Below are 18,919 nucleotides of genomic sequence, written 5' to 3' on the forward strand. Positions count from 1 at the left end.
TTGTAGCGCATTTCTCTCATGAATCAATGACTCGTTTCTCACAGGACTGGATGTATCGTACCAAAAATACGATAACCCTTCAACGGAGGTACGGGTCCTGGAAGCGTTCACTTTTCACAAAGGTCTTCAGTCTCGAACATACAGCATCTCTGGATTACGTCAGCCTTATCGGGGATGAGATGAGGTTTTTGAGAGCCACAGGTTTGGACGCGAGTGAATCATCCAATCTTGGAGGTGGGTGATGGTAGTGGAGGGAGGGAATGATGAGTTCACATTGCTAAGCACTTCTTCAGGTATGTTTTTTTTCTTTTTGGTTTCATGTCAAGAAGCCAAGAAAGGACCTGCCATACGGAGAGAGAGAGAGAGAGAAAGAGAGAGAGAGAGAGAGATGCTTGAAGGGTAGGGATACTACTCAGGACCATTCAGACAGCTGACAGCTGTTTATCATATGGTATTTCTTGCCACCCATCGAACAGCTGATCTTACGAAGGGACTCCATGAACAGTGAGGTATGTGTGTGTGTGTTTGTAGAGGGATGACCACACTGGTTGTCGTGGCAGCGTAGGGTCGGGTCCTTGGGGAGGTGGGTGGATGGTGGTGGTAGAAGGTAGGGGAGAATGGGAGTTCATATGGGCTACCTAGTATCTGGGGGTTATAGGGTTGAACCAGATGGAGAGGGAGACGGGGTTAAGGAGCCCTCGTCGCTGCGATAGTGTCACAACACTAGAGAGACTTGGATACACATACACGTGCCAAGTTATTGATAAGGGAACAGTATCTAACACCACACAAGGTGAGGTATGTTACGAACTTGTTGACCATACACTATGACTTTGTACTCCTGAGTGTCCATATGTTGATGGTACTGCGACGTTTGGCATGAACTTCCAGGAACTGTGTGTGCGTGCGTGTATGTGTGTGTCTTTTCACCAGGAGTGTTGTACTTGAAGATAACTCCTTAATCTAACTTGGATTTGCCACTCCATAGCATCTTGGTGTATTTTCTATAATCGCTGGATTGTGAATCTTACTCATTCTACTGTGTATCAAGATTCCTACCATCACTATTGTATAATGAGAACTGTAAAAGTCAACTCCGGCTCTCTCTCTCTCTCCATCGCTCCCCTGTCGTAGTTACGGAAATGGGTAAGAAATGCGGAGAAAAAGGATGAATGGCCCTAGTTAGGTGGTAAATACACCGAATATGGATGATCACTAAAGGGAAAAGGATAGGTTTAGTACAGCTCATATGGCAGGGGACCTGAGACAGAGAGAGAACCGTGAGAAAAGTCAAGGAAAGAGAGTGGCATCCAAGAGAACAATGGGAGGGAGGAGAACCTGGCACACACACACACAACGTGCCTGGCGATCCTTCACACACACACACAACGTGCCTGGCGATCCTTCACACACACACACAACGTGCCTGGCGATCCTTCACACACACACACACACACACACAACGTGCCTGGCGATCCTTCACACACACACACAACGTGCCTGGCGATCCTTCACACACACACACAACGTGCCTGGCGATCCTTCACACACACACACAACGTGCCTGGCGATCCTTCACACACACACACAACGTGCCTGGCGATCCTTCACACACACACACACAACGTGCCTGGCGATCCTTCACACACACACACAACGTGCCTGGCGATCCTTCACACACACACACAACGTGCCTGGCGATCCTTCACACACACACACAACGTGCCTGGCGATCCTTCACACACACACACAACGTGCCTGGCGATCCTTCACACACACACACAACGTGCCTGGCGATCCTTCACACACACACACAACGTGCCTGGCGATCCTTCACACACACACACAACGTGCCTGGCGATCCTTCACACACACACACAACGTGCCTGGCGATCCTTCACACACACACACAACGTGCCTGGCGATCCTTCACACACACACACAACACACACACACACACAACACACACACACACAACGTGCCTGGCGATCCTTCACACACACACACAACGTGCCTGGCGATCCTTCACACACACACACAACGTGCCTGGCGATCCTTCACACACACACACAACGTGCCTGGCGATCCTTCACACACACACACAACGTGCCTGGCGATCCTTCACACACACACACAACACACACACACACAACGTGCCTGGCGATCCTTCACACACACACACAACGTGCCTGGCGATCCTTCACACACACACACAACGTGCCTGGCGATCCTTCACACACACACACAACGTGCCTGGCGATCCTTCACACACACACACAACGTGCCTGGCGATCCTTCACACACACACACAACGTGCCTGGCGATCCTTCACACACACACACAACGTGCCTGGCGATCCTTCACACACACACACACACAACGTGCCTGGCGATCCTTCACACACACACACAACGTGCCTGGCGATCCTTCACACACACACACAACGTGCCTGGCGATCCTTCACACACACACACAACGTGCCTGGCGATCCTTCACACACACACACAACGTGCCTGGCGATCCTTCACACACACACACAACGTGCCTGGCGATCCTTCACACACACACACAACGTGCCTGGCGATCCTTCACACACACACACAACGTGCCTGGCGATCCTTCACACACACACACAACGTGCCTGGCGATCCTTCACACACACACACACACACACAACACACACACACACACACACACAACGTGCCTGGCGATCCTTCACACACACACACACAACGTGCCTGGCGATCCTTCACACACACACACAACGTGCCTGGCGATCCTTCACACACACACACAACGTGCCTGGCGATCCTTCACACACACACACAACGTGCCTGGCGATCCTTCACACACACACACAACGTGCCTGGCGATCCTTCACACACACACACACACAACGTGCCTGGCGATCCTTCACACACACACACAACGTGCCTGGCGATCCTTCACACACACACACAACGTGCCTGGCGATCCTTCACACACACACACAACGTGCCTGGCGATCCTTCACACACACACACAACGTGCCTGGCGATCCTTCACACACACACACAACGTGCCTGGCGATCCTTCACACACACACACACACACAACGTGCCTGGCGATCCTTCACACACACACACAACGTGCCTGGCGATCCTTCACACACACACACAACGTGCCTGGCGATCCTTCACACACACACACAACGTGCCTGGCGATCCTTCACACACACACACAACGTGCCTGGCGATCCTTCACACACACACACAACGTGCCTGGCGATCCTTCACACACACACACAACGTGCCTGGCGATCCTTCACACACACACACAACGTGCCTGGCGATCCTTCACACACACACACAACGTGCCTGGCGATCCTTCACACACACACACAACGTGCCTGGCGATCCTTCACACACACACACAACGTGCCTGGCGATCCTTCACACACACACACAACGTGCCTGGCGATCCTTCACACACACACACAACGTGCCTGGCGATCCTTCACACACACACACACAACGTGCCTGGCGATCCTTCACACACACACACAACGTGCCTGGCGATCCTTCACACACACACACAACGTGCCTGGCGATCCTTCACACACACACACAACGTGCCTGGCGATCCTTCACACACACACACACACACAACGTGCCTGGCGATCCTTCACACACACACACAACGTGCCTGGCGATCCTTCACACACACACACAACGTGCCTGGCGATCCTTCACACACACACACACAACGTGCCTGGCGATCCTTCACACACACACACACAACGTGCCTGGCGATCCTTCACACACACACACAACGTGCCTGGCGATCCTTCACACACACACACAACGTGCCTGGCGATCCTTCACACACACACACAACGTGCCTGGCGATCCTTCACACACACACACAACGTGCCTGGCGATCCTTCACACACACACACACACAACGTGCCTGGCGATCCTTCACACACACACACAACGTGCCTGGCGATCCTTCACACACACACACACACACAACGTGCCTGGCGATCCTTCACACACACACACAACGTGCCTGGCGATCCTTCACACACACACACAACGTGCCTGGCGATCCTTCACACACACACACAACGTGCCTGGCGATCCTTCACACACACACACACAACGTGCCTGGCGATCCTTCACACACACACACAACGTGCCTGGCGATCCTTCACACACACACACAACGTGCCTGGCGATCCTTCACACACACACACACAACGTGCCTGGCGATCCTTCACACACACACACAACGTGCCTGGCGATCCTTCACACACACACACACACAACGTGCCTGGCGATCCTTCACACACACACACAACGTGCCTGGCGATCCTTCACACACACACACAACGTGCCTGGCGATCCTTCACACACACACACAACGTGCCTGGCGATCCTTCACACACACACACAACGTGCCTGGCGATCCTTCACACACACACACAACGTGCCTGGCGATCCTTCACACACACACACAACGTGCCTGGCGATCCTTCACACACACACACACAACGTGCCTGGCGATCCTTCACACACACACACACACACACACAACGTGCCTGGCGATCCTTCACACACACACACACACAACGTGCCTGGCGATCCTTCACACACACACACACACAACGTGCCTGGCGATCCTTCACACACACACACAACGTGCCTGGCGATCCTTCACACACACACACAACGTGCCTGGCGATCCTTCACACACACACACAACGTGCCTGGCGATCCTTCACACACACACACACAACGTGCCTGGCGATCCTTCACACACACACACAACGTGCCTGGCGATCCTTCACACACACACACACAACGTGCCTGGCGATCCTTCACACACACACACACCACACACACACACACACAACGTGCCTGGCGATCCTTCACACACACACACAACGTGCCTGGCGATCCTTCACACACACACACAACGTGCCTGGCGATCCTTCACACACACACACACAACACACACACACACACACACAACGTGCCTGGCGATCCTTCACACACACACACAACGTGCCTGGCGATCCTTCACACACACACACAACGTGCCTGGCGATCCTTCACACACACACACAACGTGCCTGGCGATCCTTCACACACACACACACAACGTGCCTGGCGATCCTTCACACACACACACAACGTGCCTGGCGATCCTTCACACACACACACAACGTGCCTGGCGATCCTTCACACACACACACAACGTGCCTGGCGATCCTTCACACACACACACAACGTGCCTGGCGATCCTTCACACACACACACAACGTGCCTGGCGATCCTTCACACACACACACAACGTGCCTGGCGATCCTTCACACACACACACAACGTGCCTGGCGATCCTTCACACACACACACAACGTGCCTGGCGATCCTTCACACACACACACAACGTGCCTGGCGATCCTTCACACACACACACAACGTGCCTGGCGATCCTTCACACACACACACAACGTGCCTGGCGATCCTTCACACACACACACACAACGTGCCTGGCGATCCTTCACACACACACACACAACGTGCCTGGCGATCCTTCACACACACACACAACGTGCCTGGCGATCCTTCACACACACACACACACACACAACGTGCCTGGCGATCCTTCACACACACACACAACGTGCCTGGCGATCCTTCACACACACACACAACGTGCCTGGCGATCCTTCACACACACACACACACACACACACACACACACACACACACAACGTGCCTGGCGATCCTTCACACACACACACACACACAACGTGCCTGGCGATCCTTCACACACACACACAACGTGCCTGGCGATCCTTCACACACACACACAACGTGCCTGGCGATCCTTCACACACACACACACACAACGTGCCTGGCGATCCTTCACACACACACACAACGTGCCTGGCGATCCTTCACACACACACACAACGTGCCTGGCGATCCTTCACACACACACACAACGTTCCTGGCGATCCTTCACACACACACACACACACACACACACACACACACACACACACACACACACACACACACACACACACACACACACAACGTGCCTGGCGATCCTTCACACACACACACACACACACACACACAACGTGCCTGGCGATCCTTCACACACACACACAACGTGCCTGGCGATCCTTCACACACACACACACACACACACACACAAAAAGCTAAGTCATAAGATGGTTCAATACCTCACATCTCTCTCTGGGATGACTGTAATTCTTTTCTTTTTTTTACGGGACTTCGTTTCGCGGGAATAGATACGATATTATCACTTAGGCTCTGATGTATATACCTGCTCCTTCTTTGGTCAATTTTACCCGTGCGTGCGTGTCGCTTTGCATCACCTATATCATTTTCATTTATGTACATGTCCTTGTGTCATATATATATATATTGATCACAGGACATCCATTCGACCCTTTCTCGCAACCACATACCTGGTGAGCGATTGCAAGTGTGCTTTGTTGAAACTGCTGACTAGCACTAAAAAATATTCTTTCATACTATTCGCCATTTCCCGCATTAGCAAGGTAGCGTTAAGAACAGAGGACTGGGCCTTTGAGGAAATATCCTCACCTGGCCCCCTTCTCTGTTCTTTCTTTTGGAAAATTAAAAAAGAATGAGAGGGGAGGATTTCCAGCCACCCGCTCCCTTCCCTTTTAGTCGCCTTCTACGACACGCAGGGAATACGTGGGAAGTATTCTTTCTCCCCTATCCCCAGGGATATATATATATATATATATATATATATCAGTACGTGGAATGGAAACTCATCATTGTCTGAAGAATGGTACCATGAGGAGGCGAATGGAATGCCATCATCCCACGGAAACAAAAACACAAAGGCTGGCCTCACTGAGAGTGGTGTTTAGGGGGACCTGATTGTGGTGGGGGAAGGACGGTTTACCTGTTCAGACCCAGGTAGAATAATATACTTCAAAAACCTCAACTCTGAATGAAGTGTAAAGGAAGAAAATAAGATAATCAGTATCTTAGGTGTAACGTCTTGTGATGCTGTAGCTAGGGAACACGAAGTGAGGCATGTGTAGGTATGTATTCGAGCTGAACTTGGTCAGTAATCTTTGAGAGAATTGCGTCACAAATGAACATCTGTGGTTCGGCAGTGCGCAGGTTGAACCTAACAGTAGCGTGTGATCTGATACTCGTTCATGATATTCAAACCTATACGGGGAGTCAATCCCAGTGTTTATCCTTCATCTCATCAAAAGTGAAAGTTTTTTTTCCCCATATATCATTTTGAACCTCTTAAATTTTTTTGTGAGACACAGGTTTTCAGCAGTAATTAGTGGACTATAAAGGTGAAAAAGAGAGGGGAAAAAAAAAAACAGGATCCCTTCAGATTGATCCATATAAACTGAAGAACATAAGAGTAACGACAAACGTTATGTGGAATACATTTCGTAATATCTGACGTAAATCGTCGACATCATTCCAACAGGAAACAGATGCTGGACTCTGCAAGTATCCCCCACCACACCTGTAGCTCACACCTGACCTTCTGCTGTATAATTAGCCTGGGTGTTGTGGGGTGAGGCCAAGGTCTTGGCAGCTAGACAAGGTTGCGCTGTAATAACCCATACGTAACAAGTTTTTTTTTTTTTAGAACAAGAGAGGTCAGATATCACAGACAACTGTGGTGTGGTGGCCACATTAGCAGAAGTGTGGCCACATGAGCAGAAGTGGTATCAAGCAGACACTGCTGTCTCTCTTTGACAGTTTTATGAGAGACGATTTGATGGACTTTTTCTTTTTCTTGGCCTTTTTTTTTTCCACGTTACTGTGAAACATTGATCTGGTCGTCCGCTTGGACTTTACCCGAACTTTTTTGGATGCACTTCACAGGGTTATAGAACTTAATGACAGTAGAAAGACCTCATTGTCAAAGAATGTTGTTTCAATAGTAGTCTTAATGAAACCCATTATAAGAAAAGGAAAATCTAGGATCAAGGTAGGATCATGTTTTACCTTGACGTCTGACCTTTCAGTGTAGGCATTCCTAAGACTGCAGTCACCTCGCTGCATCTCAGATTCAGTAGCTCACCTGCAGTTTTTTGTCTCTTGCTGTTGGCCCTTTTTTAATAGCATTACTTTATCATGCTTCCTCAAGTGAGTGAGGTTGACTTGCTCATGACGCTTGTCTTCACATGAGTTTGATAAATGCCATGTCTGGCTTAAAATGATTTCGTTGTCTCTGTCCTTGAAGTAGGTTTTGACACTGGCTAATCTGTGGCTTCAGTCTTCCTCACTTCCCTTCGAGCATGATTTTGTGGTGATGTGTGGTGATCTTCACAATGATCGCTCATGCAACTGAATTTCTTTTATGTGTATCTTGAGAGGTGGTACTTATAGTCCAGTCTGAGTTCAATCACTCCTTGTCTGAATATCTGTATATTTTGTCTAGAAGTGGACTTCCTTAACCACACTTTTGACCTGTGACAGAGCGTCCAACTCGACTGGTGTTATGTCACAATCGTGGCTGTATTAAGTTCCATTCATGTGGTGACATTTTTGCGTATGGCCGGAGACTCCTCAGTCATGTTACATAAATAGCCAAAGAACAATATTATCGACCTTACGAGTGAACCATTATCAACTCCATTAAGTAAGACTGTTTACTCATCAAAGGCACCTCTGTCCTCTTCCAGTTAGATGGCCTTCGGTCCATCAAAAGAGCTCTAAATTCAATCCTGCCTGAAGTCTTGTTATCATTTTAACCATCTCTATACCGGAGGGTGTATCAGAGAGTTTCCGGCAGCCTACCAACATTCCGTTCAACCACGCAATCTGTCTGTCTTTTCTCTCCTTCATTTTCGTGCCTGTGATTTTTTTCTGTGGATGATATTTTTAATAGATATTCATATAAGTCTTCGTGAGTGATCCATTACCTAAATGATTTTCTGAACATCGTCTTTAGTGCCTCATCGCCCTAAGGGTCCAATATGTTCCCTGGGCATTCTAGTTCTTTCATAAATCCGGCTGAATCTTGTCTAATGATTTCGAAGCATCCTATGGTCGCATTCGTAACTCAGGTTGTGTCTGCTGCAGTGGTCTAAGAACTGTGGGGTCTTGCTATCACTAGTAGCGATCTGTGATCTTAGAAACGTTGCTCGGAAAGTCAAATAGAAAGTATATGATTCACGCCAAGAAACTTTTTTTTTTTCCAAGAACTACCGAGAAGGAATGAAGGTGAAATCATGGAAGACATTGACACTGCCAGACGAGACTTGCGAAAGGTCACGAAGGAACTAGACTATTACGAGACGCCTGGCCTACATGGTACCTCGTCCCACTTACTCAAGTGGTATAACCCTTGATATACCGAGAGCCTCTTTAGGAACCCATGCGAAGATGTACTAATGTTAAGGGAGGGGAAGAGAGCAATGTTATACCCATATCTAAGAAATAAGACAGGAACACTGGGCTAAACTTCAGCCAAACTAAGACAGACCTAGCGAAGACAAGAATAGTGGGCTGAACTTCACCTAGCTAAGACAGCCTAGCTAAGATAGGAATAGTGGGGTTACACTTCAGCCTAGCATCAACTGACAAGCGTGGTCCGTAAACACAGAAGTGCACTTGAGTAGGAGAACGACCCAAGTAAGAGGCAGCGTGACCTGAGGGAGAGAACAGGCAATGTACAGCAAATACCATGAAGGTACTACGCTTTGCGACAGTGGTCAGGTGTTGACACTACCCCCAACATGAGACTGGTTGAGAAGCTGAAGTTCGAGACGGACACCAGATTCATTCCAAAGGGAAGCAGAGGACGCAAGTCAGAAGTCTCGTCGCCCTTGCTATTATCTCTTATCTGTGTTAACAAGTCGCCAGGAAGACTCGTAATGATGAAGGCGGCTAAAACAACGAAGATATTAGTAGTAGTCTGAGTTATTGTGGAACCCCTTACAGAACCTTAGCCTAGAGTCAGTGTATATAGGTTCTGGAGTCAGTGTATATAGGTTCTAGAGTCAATGTATATAGGTTCTAGAGTCAGTGTATGTAGGTTCTAGAGTCAGTGTATATAGGTTCTAGGGTCATTGTATATAGGTTCTAGAGTCAGTGTATATAGTTTCTAGAGTCAGTGTAAATAGGTTCGACTGGAGGGCGATAACAACTGGAAGAGAAAGAAGGGAGCCAGACTGTTGTATGGAGAGGACCACAGTTTTTGACCCGTCCTCTCTAGAGCATATGAAATACATAGAAGAAGAAAGGTAGCAGAAATCCCACCACCCTGTACACAAGAGCAGCCTACCTGATGAAAGAAAACAATCTCTTTTACTCAAACGTAGTTATTTGTAACTTACTGACTAAAATGTAATTGTTGAATCTCATCGGTTGAGCGATTATATCGCTTTGGTTTTTAATGGCATTGGGAGACAGTACATTTACATTTTATTTAACCTTTGCTTATCAAGAAGAATGTTTCCATATTTTGTTTACCCCTCGAGCGTTCCAGTATATCCAGTCCATCTCCCTGTGGCTGACTGAAATCTCCAGTTATCAGACATCTTCCCCTGCGTCTCTCACAGCAAGTTGTCCCGTCTCCTTCACAAGTTTGGTTGTCCCTTCGTCAGAGCCAGTAGAATCCTCGTTCTAAGTCTATCAGATCTATCTTTTTAAGACGGTATACAATCAGTATGACGCGGTGATCTCTGTGAGTCAATATTCTTCTCTTTATATACCGCTTAAACATATCATTTTCTATGAGAACATCCTCTTGACATTTTCTTTATTATGAGAACCACATCCCCTCCTCCCTCCGACTTCCGTTTTCATCCTTTCTGTCAGGGACTGACATATATGTTGGGTCTACCTTCCAGCTGAGCTTATCTTCAACAACATATGTTGGGTCTATCTTCTGGCTGGCTGAGCTTCGCTTCAACAACATATGTTGGCCTACCTTCTGGCTGAGCTGAGCTTCAACAACATATATTGGGTCTACCTTCTGGGTGAACTTCGCTACAACAACATATGTTGGTCTATTGGCTCTCTGAGCTTCGCTTCAACAACATATGTTGGTCTACCTTCTGGCTGAGCTTCGCTTCAACAACATATGTTGGTCTATTGGCTCTCTGAGCTTCGCTTCAACAACATATGTTGGTCTTTTGGCTCTCTGAGCTTCACTTCAACAACGTATGTTGGCCTACCTTCTCGCTGAGCTTCGCTTCAACAACATATGTTGTGACGATTATTGATGTTCCTCCAACGAAAATCTTTGGATTTCACTTCTCTGCTATATGCCACCAGCCCTTACAAACTGCATTAGCAAACTGAATTATAAGTTTGGCTTTAACAACCTTCTCTCTCCACTGTTATCATGGTGTTACAGAGATCATATCTTATTGTATTTTCATGTCTATATTGTCTTGCATGATTCATTCTCAGATTTTAGCACCTCGTCCCTCTGTCTTTCCTATTATTAGGTCATATTAAGCTTTTAAATGAACTGGAAGCTTGTGCTTATCTTCCACATGGGAGGTAAGCTTTACAGTCTTGCTGACCTCAAAGTATTCAACGTAAGTTGTCCTTTTCTTTTCCCCGTCTGTCTGTATTTTTTTCTCCTTCGATTGAATGTGATATCTTCACACATATCTGAATCGCTACCTCTCTATCTCTCTCTCTCTCTCTCTCTTTCTCTGTGTGTGTGTGTGTGTGTGTGTGTGTGTGTGTAGGAACCACTTACGTGTATGCTAACCCTGTGTCAGACAGAAGGGAAACTGTGCATTTCATCATACCAGAAGTAGTAGCGAGGGCTGAAGGACACACCACCACCACCACCACCACCACCGACTAAGAGCGTTGGAAATGGAGGAACGTTCGCTGGTGTATGATAGTAGTGGACTTAACTAACTTATGACGGGGGAAATCATGTGGGAGATCAAGGTTAGGTTCAGGACCTCAGGAGGGCTTGGGTAACACGCGACCTTACACACACACACACACACACACACACACACATGGGTGTCTGACTCACTCGCACATACCCATGGCTTACATCACTTGCAAGGCAAAAAAGAAAACGATAGATCACTCCGGCAGAAACAAGAGGGTGAGGGTGAACTGCATAAGATACATGTAGGGTACGTCTCTACGAAATATATATATATATAGTTCTAAGATTAGTGGAGCTCAAGGCTCACAAAAAAGGAACCTATGTAATTGTTGATTATCTCTGATCCCCATTACCAAAATTGGAAAGCAAAAAAAATGTCTCGTTTTTCTATTGTTATATTATGATTAATGTCGTGATGTTTTGAGATGTAACTTAGGTATTCTGATCCCAAAATGATAGGAGATAACATGGACTGTGTGATACAGTAGCAACAGTACTGAACAACACCGAAAACGTCAATAGTGCGTTTAAACGTCAAATGGAAGTCCATACTCACTAATATGCGTTGTTGGACACATAATGGGAGCACTTTAAGGCAAAATGAGTGTGTGTGTGTGTGTGTGTGTGTGTGTGTGGGGTCCTACAAGCAAATTGGGCCTTTAGTGCCACTAATTAGATATGTATAAACGCTTAGTGTGTTTCCAGGCACCGACGTGGATGCGAGTGATTGCAAAAAGGTAAACAGGATTGTTAGAGGTTTGTCATCACAATAAGCAATACCCAGATTAGACACTTCTGTATTGTATATAGTCACATGCCATGCGGACGAGCGAACAGTTTGCTTGCATTTGCTTCATTTATTCACGTATGCATTTGTTGTGTGGGGGTGGAGTATTTGTGCGAGTTTTTGCACTGTGTGTTGTGTTTATCCGTGCGTGTAGAGGATTTCCTTGCGTTGTTCTGTGTTGCCTTCGGGAAAATTGTAAGTTTTGTAATATTCATTTCTATTTTCTTTTCCGTGTGTGTTGTTATTCTTTAGGCAATGTAGCGTCACTGGAATATGATGTTACGCGTTACAGTGACGTTAGAGAAGCGTTAGCTCATGTATCCCTGTATGGATACTTGTATTTAAGTGAATGTTGATATTAACTCTGTTGTCAGACGTACATTTTGTAGGGACACTGACGTCCCGGCGTTGTCTTTGTGGCCAAAGGCGGGACAACACGCCGGTGGCCAGTGTGGCCCAGTGGGCCGGGGACAGTCCTTGAAATTCAGCATTGTTACAGAAAGTTGTGAAAATGGTGTAACTGTACCGACTTTATCTGTTGAATAAGTGACTTGTTTTGTCGCCAAAGACATCCAGCGCGACACCACTTCCCGTAACATTACAATAACTGTTTTCATGTCAGCTGGTGAAGCAATCCAGTTGCTCATGTGTTTTTGTTTTTTTTCACGTTGGAGGATCCATTCACGGACGTAAGTCCACATGAAGGCCGGGCCTTGATTGAAATATAGAGAGAATGATGAAACGTAAAAAGAAAAGACAAGGGGAAAGTTCTTACGAATTTTTGAAAAAAAAGTGAAACATTTGTCTTTTGAAATGTGCCACGTCTTAGTTACTGGGTAAGACATGAGAAGGTCGAGAATTCCAAAGCTTCGACGTGTAGGGAAAAAAGCAGATGTCAAAACGGCCCACTCTTGAGTTGCTGATAGCCACACAATAATCGTATAAAATACCCCTCCGCTGATTATACCACACAATGTCACTGAATCTGTCTTTATTGCTAATACTAAGAACTTTAATTTGTCCCCAAGCAATTTTAGAGCCCATCGTAGCATTAACCAAATCATTATGAGAGAATTGACAAAACACGAAAACATAAAAAAAAAGTTGTTCATGATACACCCAGCTACCCCGCCACCTGACCCACCTTAATCACTCTCGCTTACAAGGGCTACGACCAGACATAGCAGACAGTGCTTGGCCTAGAAAGATTAGCGTTGGACGGAGGGAACCAGGTGTGTGTGTGTGTGTGTGTGTGTGTGTGTGTGTGTGTGTGTGCGTGTGTGTATCAAACAACGGTATAACAGACATTATGCAAAAGTTACTTATGGTTGGTCATTATAGCCTTCAGCTGAAGCGGATCCGCTTCGGCTGTACGTTGTGCACGTACGACCTATTCGACATAAATTCATATCAAACTATATAAGCTTAATCAACCAAAGCTGAAGCTCAAACAAGAGACGAAGATGAAGACACAGGACTAGGATCTGTATACAGGCTGAGAATTATAGACATGGAACGAAGGTGTGGACAGAGGACGAATATGTGGACAAAGGACATATTGGGCGTGGACACAGGACGAGGGCTTAAACACAACGTGGACTTCAGTTGAGGGTTGTGCGTGATGCAACATAATAAGGCAAATGTTCCCAGAAACTGAAGGGGGGTCAGACTGCTTCCAGAAGTCTTTTACAATATATTCAAGATATTCAGTCGGGTGCTTATAGGATAAATATTTCTATAAAAAGAAATATTCAGTCCATGAAAGTTAAGGTAAACATTCTAGCTAAACGAACATGAGAGCACCTTATAAGTGAAATAAAATAACACAAGATTCAAAGTTCATTCGTACGTCTTAAAGACATGTGACAGTTCGAAAACGTCACATAAGGTTTCTGAATCTATTAGGGTTCACTAGCAGTACTGTATCACCGATCCAAATTAAAGACGCTTGAATCAGAAGGCATGGATAACTACCACGTTCTACAGTCACTTATAACATTAGCATGCTTCTCACGGCATTTTGCCTGCTGCAGCAGACGCCGACGGTGGCAATGCAGGGATCCCACGGTTCCTCAGGACATCATCTACAGAACCAGATGGGAAAGGCGATGGTGAGAACACCCTTTGATGGCAGCGATGAGGATGGCAACATGCGAAGGCGGTGGTGGCCGTTGACGCTCCACTTGATGGCCGAACTTCGATGCTTTGGGCAACAGACAGACGGGAGCAGCGGGCACGGAGGTTTCCATGAGGACAACCGTGACTGACTGCTCTAAAAAAAAGAGACGACCGTGGCGATGAGGCAATCATGAGGAGAAGGACGACACTCTGGCACGTAAGTCGGTATCGGTAGCTGGCCACCGACCACATGGCTAGTAACTGAAGTTCGTAGTCCAAGAAACAAGATAAATGTTCAAAGAAAAGAATAAGAAGCATAAACACTAATGATCAACACTCAGTCAAGGAGAGAACATTCATTTAGTCAACTGGACTTAAGAAAAAAGACGTCTCAGATTTCATGTATCCCTGTGGCCAGCCAAGTAGTGTCTCGGAGCTATCATATCAACAACAAATGAAAGTCTTGCGTAGCCTAAAGCTTTGGGTCATTCGGCACGGCTAAAGCTAATCCTCTAAACCAACAAGCTAAAGCTTTGAGTCATTCGCTAAACCAACAAGAATGAAGCAGCTACAGAGTACGAATATATCAACCATAAAGCAGGAGGAAATCCAACAGCCACACAAAATGTCTCTTCATTAACCACAAAATGTCAACCTTCACTTGGGTCATGCAACCATTCTTCAGTGACCAGAAGTAAGAATCTTTGATGATAACCAAGAAGATATTCCTTTAACAGCCACAGATATTAATCTTGATCAACCATAAGCATTTGTCTTTAACAGCCACAGATATTAATCAACCACAAGCAAGAACCTTCATCGGCCATCAAAAGCATCAGTCCTCAGCAACAACAAACACGTAACTTGATTAACAGCAAACACGAAACTTCAGCAGTTACATCAGCCTTCAGCAACAGTTAGTACGAGACTTCAGCAATCACATCAGTCTTCAGCAATCACAAACAACCATATCCTCTAGTTTGGAGTACCCACAGGGAAATATTCATAACCCTCAAGAAATAAAACAAAATAAAAGATTCCAATTACAATAATCTGCCTGGCAACGGTGTTCAAGTCCAAATGAAGGTCAAATCTATACGTTCCGAGGATTCACCAGCTGAGGAGGCAATAATTAGATGCAAATTGAGCGCAATCAATAAGATATACTTCCTTTCAACTTACAAGCAAATTATTTAAACCATACGTGAAGAAATTATGATGAAAAAATGATAGATTAAAGATCAAGAAATGGCAAGAAACCTAAACCATACCGGTTCACCCGCCCAATATCCCAAGGGAGGAGGGATTTGTAAAGCATTTAATAGACGTCACAAGCTTGGGTTTCCGGGCGCTGCTTTTGATTGGTTCTTGGCTCTGACGTCACGCAGACGTCATGATTTGGGCGCGGGACTCATCAGACTCAAAGAATATATATATAAGTGTTGAAGCTCTTAAAATAAAAAGCCTTGATGTTAAACACATTATTTACTCTATCAGTAAACTTATCTCAAGACTCACATCTGTGAATTTGTTCATTTATTACTTCCCATATGTACCCCGGAGATCATTCAGTTACAACTCTTAAAAACATTCACAGTTGAATAAATACGTTATACATATAATTCACACGTACACTCCAGTGTTATGTATGTGATATCATTTGTTATTTCGATACTTTCAGTGTAAAGGTGATCAATATGATGCAGATAATAGCATTCAAAACTATTGGGTTTGATTCTCACCAGACTCGAATTTATGAGATAGTGAAGGACTTGGTTTACTAGGAAAACATTGGACCTCTATCATCATATAGACGGTAGCCATGTTTTGTCCTTCGCTCCTTTCGTTACACTACCTCTGTCTACGTGCACCTTTACACTCACCTGTCTCTATGTTCTTCATCATTCTTCATGAGTGAACGAGGTCTATAGAATATAAGAGACGAGACGAAAATTATACGTTCTTAAAAGAAGATACTCGCCAGGACGTAAGTAATATGAGCATCAAGAGATATACATAAATGTACAGTACGATACAATCTGAGTAATGTTGAACAAACAATGACACACTTTAGCGATCATAACACCAGCTTACGATCGTTCAACCATCGAGAGTTTCGTTCATTTAACAACTCAATTCTCGAACAGAATCTTACGCATAGTTATCCCACTTGCTAGCTTCAGACATTGGCGTCGGGTGAACAGCAGACTCATGCCATCCCCCACATAACCCACTATTCACCGTTTGTAATGACACCCCAGCCATGATAATAACCTCTACCTCACCTTGGAGACACATCAATGCAGAGTTACACTAGCACAGAATCAGTCCTTAAAAAAAGCATAGGATAAGTTACTAGTGTCAACTTGTCATCGAACTACACGGGAGTGTGTGTGTGTGTGTGTGTGTGTGCTTACAGGAGACATTTATTATATCATCACGTACAGGACCTGCTGGCTGGTATATTGAGAAAGAATGCTGGGAGTGTCCTTAACTAATATATTCAACAGTTCAAGCGGGAGTAAGAGAATAGAAAAGGCAGGATTACCTGGTGATCATATATATATATATATATATATATATATATATATATATATATATATATATATATATATATATATATATATATATATATATAACCTAAATGCCCTCACATCAATAACTGTTATTAGATTCTGACAAATAAAAAGGTTTCCTTTGGCGACTTATACAAACATTTAATTCGCTCCACCCTACACTATGCCTCACCAACGTAGCCGCTTACCATTTCACGAGTAAACACACCAAATTTGCAGACCATATAGAAGACTCAGAACAATGACCGGCTGCCAAGCATCCACAAGCACTCAACCCTTACGCAATGAAATAAAGATCTTCCCAATACAATCCCACATCAATATGCTCTGTGTTTTGACAGTGTTTTTGACTGAAAACGATTCGAAAGACACACACCGTCTACCTTACACGACAGAGCCTTGGTCGTAGAGGTTTCGCCTTTGCATCAGCCCTTCCTAAACAGCCTTTAATATTACCGTATGTTGAAGTTGTGTTTATACCCTTATTGTCTTGCTTCCAAATTCCACCCAATTGATTGTTACTGCACTAGACCACCCCCCCTTCATCAAACCACTTCATAACTAAACTCCAGCCCCCAACCAGAACTGAAAAGCTCACTTCTACAGCACACACTTCACCAACCTATTACCTCTCGTAGCTGGGGAATTTGGACTCCTTTGTAGTGCAAGTTTCTTAAAAGAGATCGTAGGAGGCAAGGATACTACATATGATATCCAAGGGCACGGGGGAGAGAGAGAGAATAGCTAAGATACCCATGTATCCCTTGCTGGTTACAGAAAGCGACAGGAGCGAGGAGGAGCGAGCTGGTAATCTTTCCCTCCTGTATTCTCATTTTCTAAAGCTAAGAGTAGATTCATGTCCTCGGAGGCTCCATCCTTGATGCTGCTTCACTAATGCGGCTATGGCAAGCACTTACGAAGAAAAAAAAATAGTTTTTTTTTACTTCATTATACTTGATCGTCGTTTCCCGCATCAGCGAGGTGGCGCCAAGAAACAGACGAAGAACGACCCATCCACTCATAAACACATGTATATACATAAACGCCCATACTTCGACACACACACACACACACACACACACACACACACACATATATATATATATATATATATATATATATATATATATATATATATATATATATATATATATATATATATATTCCACCGTGGGCTCATATATATATATATATATATATATATATATATATATATATATATATATATATATATATATATAGCCGCAGAACCGTTGCGACACACAAATACACACGCATTCATATGAATGTATTCATTTGTACTCCAAGCGTTCCCAAAAAGTGCAACGTTTTCCATGTTTAGAAACACTAGGAGGAATGAGGTTGGCGGCATCACGTGTCTCTCACATGGCGTCGACCCAGGAACCCTCATGAGAGCGCAGCTGCCTCTTGTGAGCGCTATGAGCAAGACTCACCCCACCCTCCCTGGTGTGGGAGGTGAGCACAGCCGGGGGGAGGAGGAACGGTAGCTACTGTCAAGGTAGAGGGGTAGGAA

At 45.5% G+C, this 18,919-nt stretch overlaps 1 protein-coding gene across 2 annotated transcripts in view; it reads left to right on the forward strand.

Moving 5' to 3' along the window:
- Nucleotides 1-17,365, forward strand: part of LOC139749815 (uncharacterized) — a 45,176-nt gene extending 27,811 nt beyond the window's left edge. For both annotated transcript variants that reach the window (XM_071664094.1, XM_071664095.1), the window contains exons 7-8: nt 45-234; nt 14,728-17,365. In XM_071664094.1, the coding sequence (XP_071520195.1) occupies nt 45-234; nt 14,728-14,819 (282 nt within the window). In that variant the 3' untranslated portion in view covers nt 14,820-17,365. The remainder of the gene's footprint in view (nt 1-44; nt 235-14,727) is intronic.
- Nucleotides 17,366-18,919: the final 1,554 nt, after the last annotated feature.

Source organism: Panulirus ornatus, chromosome 8, assembly GCF_036320965.1.
Source record: "Panulirus ornatus isolate Po-2019 chromosome 8, ASM3632096v1, whole genome shotgun sequence".
Classification (NCBI taxonomy): Eukaryota; Metazoa; Arthropoda; class Malacostraca; order Decapoda; family Palinuridae; genus Panulirus; species Panulirus ornatus.